The sequence below is a fragment of the Mytilus trossulus genome, chromosome 4 (genome assembly GCF_036588685.1).
Source record: "Mytilus trossulus isolate FHL-02 chromosome 4, PNRI_Mtr1.1.1.hap1, whole genome shotgun sequence".
Lineage (NCBI taxonomy): Eukaryota > Metazoa > Mollusca > Bivalvia > Mytilida > Mytilidae > Mytilus > Mytilus trossulus.
The window spans coordinates 6,070,707-6,089,824 of NC_086376.1; the positions used below are offsets into that span (position 1 = coordinate 6,070,707).

The 19,118-nt window shown below is 32.3% G+C and overlaps 1 protein-coding gene across 1 annotated transcript; it reads left to right on the forward strand.

The window, feature by feature from the left end:
• The first annotated feature begins 14,189 nt into the window (after nucleotides 1–14,189).
• LOC134714411 (toll-like receptor 4) lies at nucleotides 14,190–16,712 on the forward strand. Its single transcript, XM_063575651.1, has one exon. It carries the CDS (start codon nucleotides 14,190–14,192, stop codon nucleotides 16,710–16,712), a length of 2,523 nt encoding a protein of 840 aa, XP_063431721.1.
• The last annotated feature ends 2,406 nt before the right edge of the window (nucleotides 16,713–19,118 follow it).

A 19,118-nucleotide genomic window follows, 5' to 3' on the forward strand; every position in this document is an offset into this window, starting at 1 on the left:
GATTAAGCTGTGCTATATTCAATAATGAGAAATATCCTTACGTATTGACAATCACAAAACGCATGATGCCATTCTTGAAGACTATTTGTGTGGAATCGTTATACTTATCCGACAACGGGATAGTTGATTTTGACGAAAATTCGTTACCGTCGTTTGAGAGACCAGAATGTTCAAAAAATATTTTCTTCAAAGGTTACCGGTTCGCGTTTTCAAAAGGAAGACAAATGGATGAATTAAAAAGTTTTCTTCAAAATTCTAAAAACTTCAAAACTTTTGATTATTCATATATTCCAATTCGATATCCCTCGATGTACAACAACCCGGGTCAAAACTTTGTCCATGAGAAACAACAAAAGAAATCTTCTGACGTCATTATTTTCCCTCGGACCTTGAAACGTTACTTCTAAGTAATGTGTTAGGTTATGATTTTCAAAGAGTTTTTTTTAATTCCAGAAGGAAGCAATTTGAAATACTTAGATATATCATTTGGTTCGTCGTTCAGTAGTCTATTCTTTCAAAAGAATTCCTTTAATAACTTGGAAACATTATTATTAAATGGTCATTATCATTTGACATTGGGCCAAGAAGATACGATAGATAGCGGAAAAATCAAAACATTGAAATGGAGAGACGCTAAATTGTATTCGGCTATTTACCCTGCCGATAATAAATATTCTTTGATGTTACAAGCATTTTTCAAGAAATTAGAATATTTAGAATATTCAGATATGTCAAAAAAATCTATTTGGGCTTTACCTGATAATTTATTTTGTAAGATGGAATATCTCGTAGAGTTACATTTGTCCGAAAACTTATTTCGGTCAATACCTCGACAAATCATGGATCTTAAACACATTAAGTTACTACATTTTCGTAAAAATCTTTTAACAACATTGGATAAAAACACAAGAATATGAGCAGATTCAATGAATCAAAAACACAGTTTAGGTATTGTAAAGGCAGATAATGCATTTGAATGTATATGTGACAATTTGGACTTTATTGAATGGATAAATAAAACCAAAGTCAATCTTGACAGTCGCTCGTATAAATGTAGACTCGAAAATGGGACATTAATAACTGTTCGAGAGGCATACGAAAAGATGCATAATTTGTTTTCTCATTGCAAAAATCCAATATGGCTGACCGTGGCCTTCACTTTGTTGTCCACGGGTTTTATAATCTCTTTATTATTATTAGCATATAGTAAACGATGGGAGATATGTTTATACTTTTACCGGAAGTTCCGGAAACTTGTCGAAAAGAAATACGGTATTATAGAAGATTTATATATGACGTTTTCATTTCATATGAAGGTGATAGTTTACCTTGGAGAAAGAGCTGTTTAATTCCCAAACTAGAATACGAATGACATCTTAAGATATGTTTGAAAGATCGTGACTTTTTACCAGGAGATTCTTATTTTGACATCGAGGCAGACAGTATAGAGAACAGTCAACATGTTATATTTTTGATTACTCCATCATTTAAATCATCAAAAGATTATATGTTTGAAGTTGAGAGAGTAAAACACGAGAAAAGAATACAAAATATAGAAAACATCATAGTGTTAGCAAAAGACATTACAATGAAAGACATACCAACTGAACTTGCTTATATTTGGAACCATGTATCATTTATTCAGTGGCCAAATAACCCTGGGGATATTGATGTCGCATGGCTAAAATTAAGAAGATGGATATGTCATGATTTTCTGTAATACGGCATTCATACTAGAGATGTCATTTTTCTATTACTTGTCTTTTGTTTAAAAAAATATTAGTTTTGTTGTTAGAGTTATTGTGTATACAGAATCTATTTAACAAATGGCTCATCAACTTCTTGGTAAAAGATATAATCCTTGTCAAGATTTGGCTGGTTTACCTTTTTGTCTTTTTTGATTTATGAGCTCTTGTTTTGATTTGCAAATTTGGCATTGAGCATCCCTGAAGAGACATTCATTGTTGAAATGTACATCTGGTCGATGCCTATGCTGATGGACTGTCAGTCCTCCTAGGGTATCACAAGTCTAGTAGCTATTACTTCGGTACTTGCAAGTAAATACGGATATTGTGTTATCAACATTTAGTGATGAATATTTTTTTTAACTTATCTGAAATTGTGGAATATCTCTCTCATGCAAAGCTCTTATTACGTATGTGGCTTTTGATATACTCTTTGCCCTTTTTGGTTTATATGTTCTTAAATATATAGATTTTCAAATATGTTGGTCTCGAATATCACTGAAGAAACATTTATTGTCGAAATGCGCATCTGGTTAAAAGAAATTGCAGTGGACTGTCATTCTTTTTTCTTTTTCTTAAAATAAATTAGTTGCTATAAAAACGAATACCTCTGAATAATTCATAGCAGTTTGTAAAAATATTCAATTTGCTTTATTTTTTAATATTGGAATTGAAAATTCAAATTTCCTTTAAAATTGCTTATTTTACTGTATTGTCTTCTAAAAGATGAAATTTTATCTGACAACGACATGGAAGTTCAGCGTCGATTTTTCGAGCAAAAGAAGGTATAAATTTAAAACAAAAGGTTAGGTACTTTGCTCTAGTTTTGTACGTTAATCATTCTATAGAATATATTTATAGTAAGATAGTAATTTGTTTTGTCATTTATAATATATGCAGTACTTTGATAAATGTTTTTGGAAGTGTTTAAACTATCCGATTGCTGATAGGATAAAAGTTACTGAGACATCACTGTCTATCTCACCACACCAGATATTGCCGGTGGTGACCGTCGATTTGAGCAGGCCTCACGGTCATAAAACTTTCGAGCATGATTTTTGTACTCAGACTCGAAAATCAACCAATCAAATTGATGGATTTCATGTTTCGAGCATGATTTTTGTGCTCCGAGCACTGAGCAAAGTTTTATGCCTTCAAGGTGTGTGTGGAATTAGGATCGTCGAGACAGACACCAAACAAACGTGAGGACTTGTTTATTTTACATTTTAAAAGAGCATATTAACAAGATACATCGAAGAGCAATAAATACCATTGTTATTAAAATATCACAATATTGGAAAACATAATCCAAACGCATGGTCATGTAGTTCAAGATCGAACTCTTCAAAAAAGGTTTCATAACAACACAGTGTGCAAGAGAATTTGCGATGAACAAGCTTGGCATTGTAACAGATAAAAACGTAAGTTACTCTAACATTTCAATGGACATGTTGTTAAGGAACGAAAAGTGAACACAAGAAAAATTGCGATAACCAAGAGAGCATTACTACAAATAAGAAAGCAAATTACGGCATATCCATTTGACACGTTGGAAAGAGTGCAAAGCGATCAAGGCCAGAATCTCAGTTTGAACATAACAACATGTTACTTGAAATAGTGAACTATAGTTTAAAAAAAAAAGCCACGAACAACAAAAAAACATTGATGCCAAATATAGATAACAAATAAAAATGCACGTTACTCTAAAATCTTTTTAATGATGTTGCAAGTGAGCGAAATTTAAATGCAAAAAAACTTCCGATAACCAAAATGGGCATCACAAAACATAGAAATGCACATTACTTTGAAAACTCTATGGACATGTTGATAATGAGTGAAAAGGATCACGGTCAGAATCTCATTTTAAACAGAAAACTAAGAATTGTTCCATGAAACAGCATAAACAAAGATTTCAGAACAACACACATCAAAAATCAGAATCCAAATATAGACACAATGAATAATGTTATCATAATTTGTATAACATGGTTGTAAGTTGTTCTGGTATCTGAGGTAAACATTCAAAAAAGTGCTAGGGGAACAAATTATCCTGCGTATGATGTTCTTTTAATGTAATGATTCATGTTTTCTTAAATTTAATTATTAATACAATTTTAAGTTTCGTTGCAACCAAAAACCATGACCTCACATGATATAACAGCCAATCATTTAATGATATGAGCAAATAACATGCGGTACGGATTGATCATTGCCTATGTATTTGATATATTAAGATCAGTCGAGTAATAAAAAATAGATTTCAGAATGCATATTATAATCATTTAGAAGAGTTAAACTTTAAATTATATACGACAATAAACATTTGTACATGTTAAAACCATACTAATAAGGAAATAACAATATCATGAATGTAGTTTTTGTATGCAAGCTTCAAATTCACGACCTATTTTAATAGGTTAATATTTAAACCTCCTTAAATGTATAGAAACCAGCTATTAACACCGCGTTTGTACCCGTTAACATAAACCACCAGCAAGTAATGAGTGGGTTTCGGGTTGCTAAGTCTTTATTTGTCTATGTTGTGTTTTGTGTACTATTTTATGTCTGTCTGTCTTTTTCTTTTTTTAACCATGTCGTTGTCAGTTTATTTTTGACGTTTGAGTTTAAATGTCTCTCTGGTATCTTTCGCCTCTCTTTTATTGAAATGTCAATGCCAACTGACTTTATAAGTTTCCAAAGGTGAAAATGAACAAGACACGGCTTTTGGTGATACCAATTCTTCCCGAATCGTTAAAATTGCTTAATACATTTCATAAGTTTGGTCAGCCGTCCCTTTTTTCAATATTGAGAATTCTCTTCAGGCAATCCAATGATACACCATTTTGATAATATACCACTTTCTGTTCTGAAGAATAATACCTTTTCTAGATTGTACCATCATATATTTTATATTCGTATGCTTACTTGACCTTTAACTCAGTTGTACTTTAACTCATTCTTGAACATGAACTTACTTCGCTGATCAGTCACCACTGTTAAGGTTTTCTTTTTAATAATATACAGTACACAAAATACCGACTTAGTCACAAAGATTTTTTTAGAAAACAGAACATATATACAAGATTAGATGCATTCTTACTGCAAAAAAACAAAACACAGAAGAAGACATATTGAAAACAAATATTGATGTTTTTTTTGTGTATGTGTGGATACGAGATTCATCAGACTATACTTCGAGTAGCTATATATAATAGTTAGTACAACTTTCGATAGAGGGTTACTGCTCACAAGCAAGCTATTAAACCAAGAGTTCCAGATGGTGACGTTGAAACCATCTCTTCGTTAATTTTACGGACGCAATAAAAATTTTGTTGACCGGTTATGGATAATATCGAACATGTTCATAATGTTGTAACTACACCCCACTTCCCTTTCACCACAAATATGACCTTACGAATTAGTCTATTTTCCGGGTTTGTAATAACATGAGCAGTACGGCGGTGGTATCAATCGGCCTTTGTCAGTACATATCCATACAGATATTAGTTACATTGGTGTTAATCTTGCATATAATGTTCATATTTCTAAATATATTATAGTAGTATAAGAAGAAAATTTACCCAGATCTCTGAGTTTATTCCTTTGCCATTTGCTTCAGTTGCTCTAATAAGCAGATTGATTACTTTACTTTCAGCTTCAATTCAATAACTGCCAGCCCAGCAAATGATGTATAATGCTTGAACTTTTTATCTATACCGTTGTTTACTAGTTTATTTCTTTTCACAGATGATATCGAATATGTAAATAATGTTGTAACTACAATCCACCTCCTTTGCACCACAATTGAGACCTACCCAATTATACTATTTACCGAGCGTTTGTAATAACATTAGCAATTCGACGGGTGTCACATGTGGCGCAGGATCTGCTTCCCCTTTTAGAGCATCTAAGATCACTCCCAGGTTTTTTTAGATTCGTGTTGCTTAGTCTTTCGTTTTCTATATTGTGTCGTTTGTACCATAATTATTTGTCTTTTTGTCTTTCTTTCGATTTATAATAGATATGGAAATGCGGTATGAGTGACATTGAGACAACTTTCGCTTCAAGTCACAATTTTTAAAATTAAACCATTAAAGCTCAAAGAACGGTCTTCACACGGAGCCTTGGCTCAAACAGAACAGCAAGCAAGCTATAAAGGTCTCCAAAAATTACTAGTCTTATAGAATTCAAATGGGAAAACCAATGGTCTAATCTATATATAAAAAAGAGAAAAGAGACACATTCATGAACCACATCAGCGAACGACTACTACTGAATATCTGATTCCTGACTTGGGACAGGTGCAAACTTATATAATATACAAGTTTCAATGTGCCTCTGGTATCGTTGCCCCCTCTTTTTATACACATACATAATCTAAGTAAAACAACCGTTTTTAAATGGGACATCTTAGGTTTTAAAAATGAAAGAATCATTTTTATTTCATTCCATTTTCTTGTATATACAGATTGATGATATGACACTACTCTTGAGATTACAAGACAATTTGAGGAACTTATGGTAATGATAGTTCAATTCCATTTTTTGCAGGATTAACGCAACAGAAAACACTCTGTAAATCTATTAAGACATATTTTATTGGTTTTCAATCTTTTTTTATCAAGTGAACAATGTTCTTTCCTTTAAAGGAGACACTCTTAAAATGTATTCTAATCTCTCAAATAAATTGATATGATAAATCCGCTGTCAAATTTGTGGATTTTAAGGTAGACATGTACTTCCGGGTAAATCAAGTAAATGTATTCATATATATTCGCTTTTTTGGTTTAATTGAGATTCATAACCCCCGCAAAGTATGTGAAGCATAAGTTTACAAAATGGAGTATATGGCAAGCCGTTTTTTAAATTATTCAATTAGAAAAAAATGAAAAAAACATTTTAATAATTTCATTCGTCCGCAGTCCTTTTTCTGTATTTAACTCCAACAAGAATGCTCAAGCCAGATACTAAAAATCCACGGAAGTACTTAAACCAAAAGAGTTTAAGAGCTTTTTGACTAAAAGAGTCAATAATTTCATAGCTAGGTCAATGAAAATTAACTTTGCATGAGGGAGTTGAAACCGTAGTTTCTTTAAAATTTATAAATTTATAACATAACGTGCATCTTAAAAAAACTTTGTTATGAATTTAGTCAGTACCGAAGTACACTAAGTGACTATTGATGATCTCCTTGGGGAAAGATGGTCAACCTGAAGCAGTATCGACACAGTGTTGCAAAAATGAAAGATCACATTATAGATATCATAGGTATGTGTGAGAAGCGAAACAGTTGAAAAGCTCTCGACTCGAAGCTGACCTACATATTTTAGATTTACGAGTTTGACTGTCCCTTTGGTATCTTTCGTCCCTCTTTTATATCTGTATGTTTTGTTCACGCAGCGTTGTCAATATAATAGAGAGGTTTAACTAGCTATTAAACCAGGTCTAATCCACTTTTTTATACATAAGAACATGCCTGTACTAAGTCAGGAATATGACAGTTGTTATCCATTCGTTTGATGTTTTCTTTGCTTTTGCCATTAGATTAGGGACTTTCCGTTTTGAATTTTCCTCGGAGTTCAGTATGTTTATTATTTCACTTTTTATAAGAAAGCTTATTAAGTTAATCTCCGTAAATTTATAAAATATCGTATTAAATTCATGAGATATATCTTAAAAAAATAGTTTGTAAGATATCTTGTTGAATATTTTCGATAACTTGTATTAGATGAAAGATATTTGATCTAAGATAGGCGGAAGATATCTGAGTAAAATCCAAACTTATAAGTCGAAAATAAACTGACAGTGTCAAGTCTAAAAAACAACAGACAATCAGACAGACAGAAAACACAAGGCAAAATAACTACATTTTGAGCAACACAAACCCCACAAAAATGTGGGTGATCTCATGTAATCTGGAAGGGTAATCGGATCATATTTCGTATGTGGAATGTAATGTGTAAGATATCTAATAAACTAGATAATTTATCTTATAAAAAATATAAGATATTTCGATTACTTAATAATATTTTATTGTTACTTTAATGGATATCTTGTAAATGGAATACATGTATAATTTGCTTGCCATATACGTCTCTTTTTGTACTTAATATGGATCACATATTTTGTGGTAAAATGATTCAAACAATGAAATAGAAATAGAGCATAAAATAACTGAACACTTTTTATTAACACGAATATCAATTTACACTGGATAATAATAATTTCAGATCACAAAAGGTAGTACTCCTCCGCATTTATGACACATAAGTAATAAAACACCGGAATCAAAGTAAAGTGTTATAACTTCTCTCATACCTTTTATAAACCTGAATGTCAAATGTACGCTGGTTAATAAAAGTTTCCAATGTAAACAAAAGGGACAACTCCTACTAGTTAATGTATATGCCAGCATAACAAACCAAGAATCAAGTGGTTGTTCCTTCTTCACAAACACAGCGAAACAACAAATAAATATCCTCTATATTTTTATATCAAATAAATGTTGAAAAACTTGGAAGGACTATCTGCAAAAAGTACTGAATAAGTATGTATTTGATTAACCTACAACTCATAGATGTATGTATATAATTTCAACAGCTTTCTTAAAACGGATTAGTTGAAATTTTAAATCAACTATACAAAGATAAAGTCAGTGCAATATTATATGAGGCAATGACAAAAAATATCGAAAGTATTAATTAGTTGAGTTGAAACACATTTTATTTATTAAATCGAAGAAAAATGGATGAAACATAAGAAAATCACATTTTTTTAATACTCTTCATATCACCATATAAGTATTTATACAATATAATATTAAGAGCATGCACTTACAACGAACACATTCATTCGATATTAACGAACTATAAAAATTGATAATTCATATCATTTAAGGTAGATAGGGTGTCTTCCTCCGTCTTGGATTTGGAAATACCGGAACACAAGGTCTAGATCTTTAATAGAATGTGCAAATTTTTAGAGAAGTAGGTAATTCATGTGTAAGAAATTCCACTTCTACATAGAAAATGACATGTTTTATCATATTTATGATTGTATTTTACAAAATAACAGAAAAAAATTCTTTGAACAATTATTTTCCAACTTTGACACATAAGGGGAGGCAACTCAAAAGCAAGGGCAGATAATTCAGATTAAGGTATTTCTACAATAGAATGTGTTAGAAATTTCTCTATTTTATTATGTAACAAGAAAACGGGTCTGGAGACCCCATTTTTTCATTTTCTTAACTGAAAGCATACTATTAAAGCTATCTTATCATATGTTATCTCAAAATTCAATGGTGTAGTTTACACTTTATTGCTGAAAATTGGGGTTTCCATGCATAATCTATACAAAATTTGACAATTTTGAACACGGTGTAGCATGAAAAAAAGCCCGGTGACCCATTCTTTTTATTACTTTTTTTTAAAAAGCATAATATAAACTTCATTTTGGCAAATTATTAAAAAATTCTATGAATTATAATTTAGACATCCCATCGACCTTAATAAAACAAAACATAAACTAGAGGCTCTAAAGAGACTGTGTCGCTCACCATGGTATATGTGATATTGAACAAAAGAAGCAGATAGATTCATGACAAAATTGTGTTTTGGTGATGGTGATATGTTTGTACATCTTACTTTACTGAACATTCTTGCTGCTTACAATTATCTCTATCTATAATGAACTTGGCCCAGTAGTTTCAGTGGAAAATGTTACTAAAAGTTTACATATTTTATAAAATTTATTAAAAATTTACTATAAAGGACATTAACTCCTTAGGGAGTCAATTGACCATGTCATTCATGTTAACTTATTTGTAAATCTTACTTTTCTGAACATTATTGCTGTTTACAGGTTATCTCTATCTATAATAGTATTCAAGATAATAACCAAAAACAGCAAACTTTACTTAAAATTACCAATTTAGGGGCAGCAACCCAACAACGGGTATGATTCATCTGAAAATTTAAGGGCAGTTAGATCTTGTCCTGATAAACAACTTTACCCCAGTCAGATTTGCTCTAAATGCTTTGGTTTTTGAGTTATAAGCCAGAAACTGCATTTTACCCCTATGTTCTATTTTTAGCCATGGATGGCCAGGTCACCGGATACATTTTTTAAACAAAATACCCCAAAAATGATTGTGGCCAAGTTTGGATTAATTTGGCCCAGTAGTTTCAGAGGAGAAGATTTTTTGTAAAAGATTACTAAGATTTACGAAAAATGGTAACAAATTGACTATAAAGGGTTTTAACTCCTAAAGGGGTCAAATGACCATTTCGGTCATGTTGACTTATTTGTAAATCTTACTATGATGAACATTAATGCTGTTTACAGTTTAACTCTATCTATAATAATATTCAAGATAATGACCCATAACAGTAAAATTTCCATAAAATTACCAATTCAGGGGCAGCAACCCAACAACGGATTGTTCGATATATCTGAAAATTTAAGGGCAGATAGATCTTGACCTAGTTCACAATCGTATTCCGTTAGATTTGCTCTAAATGCTTTTGTTTTTGAGTTATAAGCCAGAAACTGCATTTTAAACCTATGTTCTATTTTTAGCCGTGGTGGCCATCTTGGTTGATTGACCGGGTCACCGGACACATTTTATAAACGAGATACCCAAATGATGATTGTGGCCAAGTTTGGTAAAATTTGACCCAGTAGTTTCAGAGGAGTACATTTTTGTAAAAGATTATAAAGATTTACGAAAAATGGTTAAAAATTGACTATAAAGGGCAATACTCCTAAAGGGGTCAACTGACCATTTCGGTCATGTTGACTTATTTGTAAATCTTACTTTGCTGAACATTATTGCTGTTTACAGTTTATCTCTATCTATAATAGTATTCAAGATAAAAAAAAAAACAGTAAAATTTCCATAAAATTACCAATTCAGGGGCAGCAACCCAACAACGGGTTGTCCGATTCATCTGAAAAATTCAGGGCAGATAGATCTTGACCTGATTAACAATGTAACACAGATTTGTTCTAAATGCTTTGGTTTTTGAGTTATAAGCCAAAAACCGCATTTTACCCCTATGTTTAATTCTATATTTGGCCTTGGCGGCCATCTTGGTTAGTTGACCGGGTCATCGGACACATTTTTGAAGCTAGATACCCCAATGATAATTGTTGCCAAGTTTGATAAAATTTGCCCAAGTAGTTTCAGAGGAAAAGATTTTTGTAAAAGTTAACGACGACAGACGCAGGACGACGACGGACAACGGACGCCAAGTGACGAGAAAGGCTCACTTGGCCCTTTGGGCCAAGTGCGCTAAAAAGGGGGGGGGGGAAGCAAATAATTTTTTATGTTATAATGGTTAAGGTTTGACGACGATGATATTCTGTTCCTGAACCATTCGCAGTTGATGAAGTAAAAACCTTTTAGTAAGATCTTTGGTTATCAGTTAGCTAATCAATAATTTAATCAAACAAAGTATAAAGTGAAAAGAACGTTTGTTTAATAAATTATCTCCTTTCTATTTTGTTTGTTTTAAGCATGGATGTATTGTGCTTTGTAAGTTGTGACAACTCTTTTTTTTCATTTTTTTTATATCATGCATTTATTTTTGTTCTATTGTCCCAAATATTTTCAAATGGAAATCAGGTTGTTTTATTTTTGGGTTTCAATATCGATAAGCAATGCTCTGAATATAAACAAGGTAAACAACACCCTGTACCTTCCGGAATGTGTTATATTCCTGTGGATATTCACTTGTTTTTCAATATTCAAGATGCGTTAAGTTAAATGTTGATTCAGGACTCGAATATGCTTATTTGATACAATATTTATCATAATTATACAGGAATGTTACGTTCATTCTGAATTTCCAAGAAGAGAAAAATTATTTGTCAAGTAAAAACTTCGATTCTAACTAAATTCAATTTGTTGTAATTATGTAAGACTTTTCCACGTTTCTCTCCTTTTATAATTAAAGTCATGCAATAACTTCTGAATTGGAGGGAAATTTAACAAAATTACAGAAATATTAGAGCAATATTGTTAAAGTCATATGAAACGAATGACTGGTAAAAAATAATTGTCATCCAAATTTTAAACCAATGCATGTATATATCATAAACTAATTGATTTTATCATTTCTTATGCAAAAGCATCGTATAATCGTGAATTGTTTTTGTCTCATTCTGTTATAATTTAACAAAATACGGCAGCTAATTAATTGCCGTGTATTAAAACCGCAGTTTACCGATTTTCACCTTATTGTTAACAATAAACAAAGAAGCATAGATATTGAGAACGTGTATAAGATATTGAAACAACACATTCCTAATTTCTTGCGTCCGAAGCGTTTTTCTGGATCAGGAACGTGCAAACCCAAACATATGAAATTCTAAGATGTATAAGTTCAAAGACCGTTGAAGAGCTATATATCAAAAATACCTAAAACAAATATAGCCAAATTCATCTAAATTTATAAACGGACATTTTTAATAAAGCATGTTAAATCATATACAATCAGATAATAGTTCATTACAAGGACAGATAAATGCGTATTGCGATCACCGGAGCTTTACGAGAAAGGTCACGTTAAGGTCACTTACATCTAGAAAATATTTTTGGCGAATTTCCTCCTGTAAGCATGCAATTTAAAAAAAAAACATTTCTACCAAATGTGGACAAAATAAAGAATTTTCTTTCAAAAAAGTATATGAGCAAAAGCTTTATAATGAAATCTGTACTATAGAATAAATAATATACGCATAATTATTTTTTTGATTAGCGATTTCATATAACTTTTAATATTTACTTCAACAGCATATGAAAGCCTCGGTAAAGAAACTTGCAAAGAATGAATACATTTTAATAACGATGGCAACATATGTTTACCTCGTGACATTTTAACAACGATGGCAACATATGTTTACCTCGTGACATTTTAATAACGATGGCAACATATGTTTACCTCGTGACATTTTAATAACGATGGCAACATATGTTTACCTCGTGACATTTTAATAACGATGGCAACATATGTTTACCTCGTGACATTTTAATAACGATGGCAACATATGTTTACCTCGTGACATTTTAACAACGATGGCAACATATGTTTACCTCGTGACATTTTAACAACGATGGCAACATATGTTTACCTCGTGACATTTTAACAACGATGGCAACATATGTTTACCTCGTGACATTTTAACAACGATGGCAACATAGGTTTACCTCGTGTCAAAATGCAATAATATTCGTTTGATGTCTTTTATTTGACTTTGCAATTTGATAAGGGACTTTCCCTTTTGGATTTTCCTAGGAGTTCAGTATTTTCATGGTTTTACTTTTCATATAACGCCCCATCGTACTTATAAAAACCGCCGTTGGGTTATTGTGCTATGGTCATTTTTTATATTTTGCTTACTAGTATGTGCACTTTTATGCAATTTAGATTTTCTTTGTTGACATGTTTGTTTGTTTGATAAGGATAGAGATTATAACACCATGCGGACTGTTGTTCTGCAAGTTTTGTCATTTTACCTAAAGTGTCGACTGTTTGTTTTGTTCACACATTATTGTTAATAGAATAGTATGCGTCTGTCATACCAGTGAGATCTTAAGCCAGCTATTAAACAAGGTTAAAGCTGCCATATGACGAAAATGCATATACCAACTCAGGAATGAAAATAAAATAAGAATATTTATTGAATACAAGTAAAGGGTCTGTATTCGTGCATATACATATATATATAAATTTTGACAATGACATATTAACATTTTCAGAGTTACATGACGTCAGCTAAATAAAATGTTCATGTTTTGAAATAGAAGGGAAGTTTTTACATTGGATGTTTGTTTAAGATAAGAATCAGATTCCTTTGCATGTGTATAGAGATGAATGATACAAAAGGTATATTCAAACTCATAAGTCGAAAACAAACCGTCAATGCCATTTGTAAAAACAAAAACGACAATAAGATAAACATAATTAGAGACAGCACACCATTGAAATCTAAAAAAGTTGATCCATAGAAAATAGTTGTTAGATATTCATGATTATAAATCCAAAGACAACCATTACACTTTATTTTTATTTTTCAGAATTATGTACGAGAATAAATAAGGCGGGAAATAATGGAATATATTAACTGATCATCGAACTTGAACTCCCTAGTTTATTTATAGCTCTTTAGATGAGCTATTACCAACCAAAATTTAAAGTTTCTAGATCACAACTATGGACCTGAAGTTATATGCAAATAATTATTAACTAACATTTGGATGTCAAATACTGTGTACGGAATATATACTTTCTACATATCAATGACTCTTAATTGATGTTCACCACAAAATTAAACGATTACTTAACTTATCTCTTCTGTGCATTTAAAAGAAATAAGTTGTTCAATATGTGAAGAAACGGGGGAAAAGGGTACTCTCACCAAAAACGTAAATACGTAAGAATGCCTTATTTAAAATACGTGGCAATTTCTTTCATGCTTATTCCCTTTGTGACATCCCTACAATGTGACATTGTTCTTAGTGAATCAACAGAAGGAAGGAAGAAGATAGCCAATTGTCAAAATATTGGACTAACACAAGTTCCGTCCTTTCTTCCAAATGACATAAATATACTGGATCTTAGCGAGAACAATATTAAAAATCTCAGTAATTATGATTTTGAACGGTACGGAATATTGGAAAAATTGATGCTAAAGAAAAACATACTTCAGCGAATCGAAGATAAGAGTTTCGTTGGATTAAATCGATTGCAGATTTTGGATATGTCAGAAAACAAATTGAATTTGATGCAAAGCTATACGTCGGAAATATTTCTACCGTTGGTAAATTTAACAAACCTAGATATTCGACGTAACATAAAGCAACCGTCTGATACCAACTTGTTCCACTATCCTGATAACGCTTTTGCTGTTTTAGATCAGTTGGATGTTTTTGCATTGGACATGGCTCCAAATCCGAGTTTTGGTAAAGGATTTAGAAGATTGACAAAGTTAAAATCGTTGACTTTTGAACTTTGTTATTTGAAATATCTTAACAAAAGTGTGTTTGAAAACTTTTCTTCGAACATTAATGAGTTAAATCTAACAGGATGTCGTTTACATTTAGTTCATGTAGAAAATGATATTCTTCTTCCCTTTCCAAAGCTGACCAAGTTAAACCTAGAAGCTACTTGTATGCATCTAAAGCAGGCATTAAACATCTTATCTCCCTATGAGGGTAAAAAGTTTACATTGATAAATTTCGGAGGATTGAGCTGTCCTGTATTCAGTAATGATATGAATCCTTTTGCATTAACAATCACAAAAGACATGATGCAATACCTAAGAACTATTTGTGTCGAATGGTTATATTTATCCGATAACGGGATAGTCGATTTTGAGGAAGATTCGTTACTGTCTTATGATAGACCAGAATGTTTAGAACATATGTACTTCAAAGGAAACCGTTTCGCCTTTTCAAAGGGCAGACAAATGGATGAATTACAAAGTTTTATTCAAAACTCTACAAACTTAAAAACCTTAGACTATTCATATATTCCAGTTCGATATGAGCCGAGCAATAACGATCTGGGTAGAAATATTGTCCATGAGAAACATCAAAGTAAATCTTCTGAAGTCATTATTTTTCCTCGCTCATTGAAAACTTTACTTTTAAGTAATGTGTTATGTTATGATTTTGAAAGACTGTTGTTAATTCCAGAAGAAAGCAATTTGACATACTTGGATCTTTCATTTGGTTTTTCGCTTATAGCCATTCTGTTTCAAAAGAACTCATCTCAGAAAATCGAAACATTGTTAATAGATGGTCATCCACATTCTACGTTTATAGACCAAGAAGAATTGATAAATAACGGGAAAATCAAAACTTTAAAATGGAGAGATGCTAGTTTGTATATTCACATGAACCCTGAAAATAAGCATTATTCCTCGATGATACAGCCAGTATTCAAGAAGTTAAAATACTTAGAACACCTAGATATGTCAAAAAATTCCCTGTGGTTTTTACCTGAAAATTTGTTACAAAGTATGACATATCTTTCAGAATTACGTTTGTCCAAAAACTTATTTCAGTTAGTTCCTCGGCAAATTATGGATCTTACAAACATAAAATTATTAGATTTTCGACAAAATCTTTTAACAACACTAGACAAAAATACACGAACTTGGGCAGATGTAATTAATCAAAAACAAGGGTTAAATATTTTAATTGTAGATAATGCATTTGAATGTAAATGTGACAATTTGGATTTTATTGAATGGATAAATAAAACCAAAGTCAAGCTTGACAGTCGCTCGTATAAATGTACGCTTGCTAATGGTTCATTGATAAATGTACAAGAGGCATACGAGAAGTGGCATGATTTGTTTTCCCATTGTGAAAGTTCAACATGGCTAACCGTAGCCTCAACTTTGTTGTCCACGTGTTTCGTAACTGCTTTGTTATTGTTGATATATGGTAAACGATGGGAAATTTCTGTATTCTTTTACCGAAAATTCCGAAACATTGTCAAAAAGAAATATTGCAAAAGCTTTAAATATGACGTTTTTGTTTCGTATGGAGACGATAGTGGACCTTGGATTAAAAACTATCTAATTCCAAAATTAGAACACGAGTGGAAACTCAAAATGTGTTTGAAAGATCGTGACTTTTTACCCGGGTGTTCTTATTTTGATGCAGAAGCAGAAAGTATAGAACAAAGCAGACATGTTATTTTTTTGCTTACTCAATCTTTTAAATCGTCTGAAGATTACCTTTTTGCAGTTGAAAGAGTAAAACACGAGAAAAGGATACGCAATATAGAAAACATTATCGTTTTAGCAAAGGACATTGCATTGAAAGACATCCCAACAGAACTAACTTATATTTGGAACTATGTATCATTCATTCAGTGGCCAGATGACACCGATGATATCGATATAATGTGGCAGCAGTTGAGGCTGTGGATTTGTCATGATTTGATCTAAAATACCCTTCCTATTTATCAAATCCGGGGTTCACACAGTGCCGTTTGAAGTCAGAGAGCACTAAGACACGAAAAGTATAAAAGTTGGTTTACTATCCTCAATGATCTGGAATGTCCTTGTATTGCCTGAACGCTGTAGTATACGTTCGTAACAGATCTCTGTGGATCGGAGAGGTCAGCTCCGACAGTCAGGTGCGTCCCGTAACATTCAGAAAGTTTCATCCGATTTTGTCTAGTCGGATTACAATCGTGATTATGTCGTGACAGATTCTGCTGTATCGGATCAAGATTGTAACAATGTTCTGTGTTTTCTGGACGTTGTCCTGTCGAACGGGCATGATTTGGAAAGATTTGTCATTTCTGTTATTTGCCGATTGAGTCCAGATTGCATCCCGAATGCGAACCTTTTTTGACGAAATCGTTCCGGAACAGCCCTATTATTAATACGAAATTCGTCAATAAAACCCTCGTCTGAGTATTGATAATTACAGAACTCAATACGACGGAGTCCAGTATAAGCCGTTTGCAATGCGGTACAACAGACTGCGATAGGATTGCGTTCCAACAAATCATCCCAAATAGGGCGACAGTTTTCTAACGACTTTCTTCCGTTAGCGATGGTTCACTATCTGGTCACTGTCTGATGTCTGAAGGATCGAATTCAGCAGAATCTGAACGCTGTCTCGTCAATTCGGTCGTTTTTAAACATAGGAAAGATGCAAATTTGTATATAGTCGGATTGAATACCAGATAATTGGGACAAGTTTGGATGAAAATGGCTGAACTTTAACGCTTGCTGTTTTTTTTTATAAATTTTGATAAAATTTTGAATTTACAGCCACGATTTACAAGATCTTACAAGATCTTATAACAAAATCGGGCATGCTTTTTACAAGGACAGCGGTAAAAATCGTGTATGTGTGACCCCAGCTTGATTTATAAAAACATAGGAAATATTGTATCAATATCAATTTATTATCAAAATATTGTAATAAATAGTTATGGCCTATACTAAATAAAGTAACATGATTATTGATCAAACTTAAAATTGTACGACAAATCATCTTGTATTTTGCGATATTGTTCGATTAAATTGTCCATTATATATTGGATTTACTGTTGGGTAATATATTTTTTTTTATGTATGACATGTTTATTTTTAATCAATGAAGTCATATTATTTCATATTCATTACATAATGTTATTTGAATTATGCATGAAAGTTTAGCGGTCAATTTGGGAGTTTCTAAAGCTTTAATTTGACAAATAAGTGGGGTTTGGATGGCTTATTCGTCAATGCTTTGTAACAGTATTTTCTATTTATTCAAGATTGAATCATTCGAAATAAAAATAATGTAGCTACTAGTATAAAGAGTTACCTTTTCCTTGTATATGAATGTGTTTTTTCTTCTTTATATCATCGATCATATTCAGGGGAATATACTAAAACATATAAAATTGATAATTCCAAAACCAGGCTCGACGACAGTAGTTCAAATAGAGCTTAAGAAAATCCTGTCGCTGCCGACTTTCAGTAAGATTACCGACATATCGTTTAGGTAAATTTGGTCGTAATGATGACCATAAAACTATGTGGTGTCACTTTGAGTAGCTAGCAACTTTCAACACTTTTTTAGTATTTCGCAGCGTCAATTTGTATTGATGGATGACACCTGAGTGCGCAGAGATGATCACTGACTGTTTATATAAAACTTACAATTCCACTCAATTAACATTGGAGTTGGACTCACTTGCCATGTGCGGGATTTTAACTAACCTTAGTAATGATATTCTAGTGATACCTCAGCGAGTGACATAGTAGTTTGACTACTTATACAACTCCTCCACCGAAGCTCATAGATTACTTGTTATCTACCTGATAACATGTTAGAATGTGGGTTTGTATTTCATGCCGGGGCGCACCCCTGTTAATGACGTTAGTGAAATGAACATACATGAGCGTTACATATCAGCTGAGTTATTTAAACGCCATACAACGTGATACACATCTTCGCTAGCCAAGGGTTACGATCCACTTCCGCTCTCTTCGCCCTTGGCGGATTGAGCCAACATTTGTGAGAACAATGTTGCGCCATCTATCGGAAGATAAAAATCAAGCCCATTCCGAATACATTATTCTTGACCAATGGTAGCACTTGAACTCTTCAATTTGAAGATAAAAACACGGTAGCGTCTAGATTCTACACACTTGGTAAAGCTGGAATTGAAAATATACGTCAACATGCATCCATTTCTGCATGAAATATACACAGGAACTTTTATTGGTTGATTAAAAACATTCAAGTTGTCACTAAATATAGTCGTGTGTTTAGGGATGTAAAGTCTTGTTGCACAATAAACACGTGGTAATTGGTTACAAACACTTTCTACATTTACACGTGATCAT

Coding starts and splice junctions, on each gene's coding strand:
- LOC134714411 (XM_063575651.1), top strand. CDS start 14,190: ATGCCTTATTTAAAATACGTGGCAATTTCTTTCATGCTTATTCCCTTT.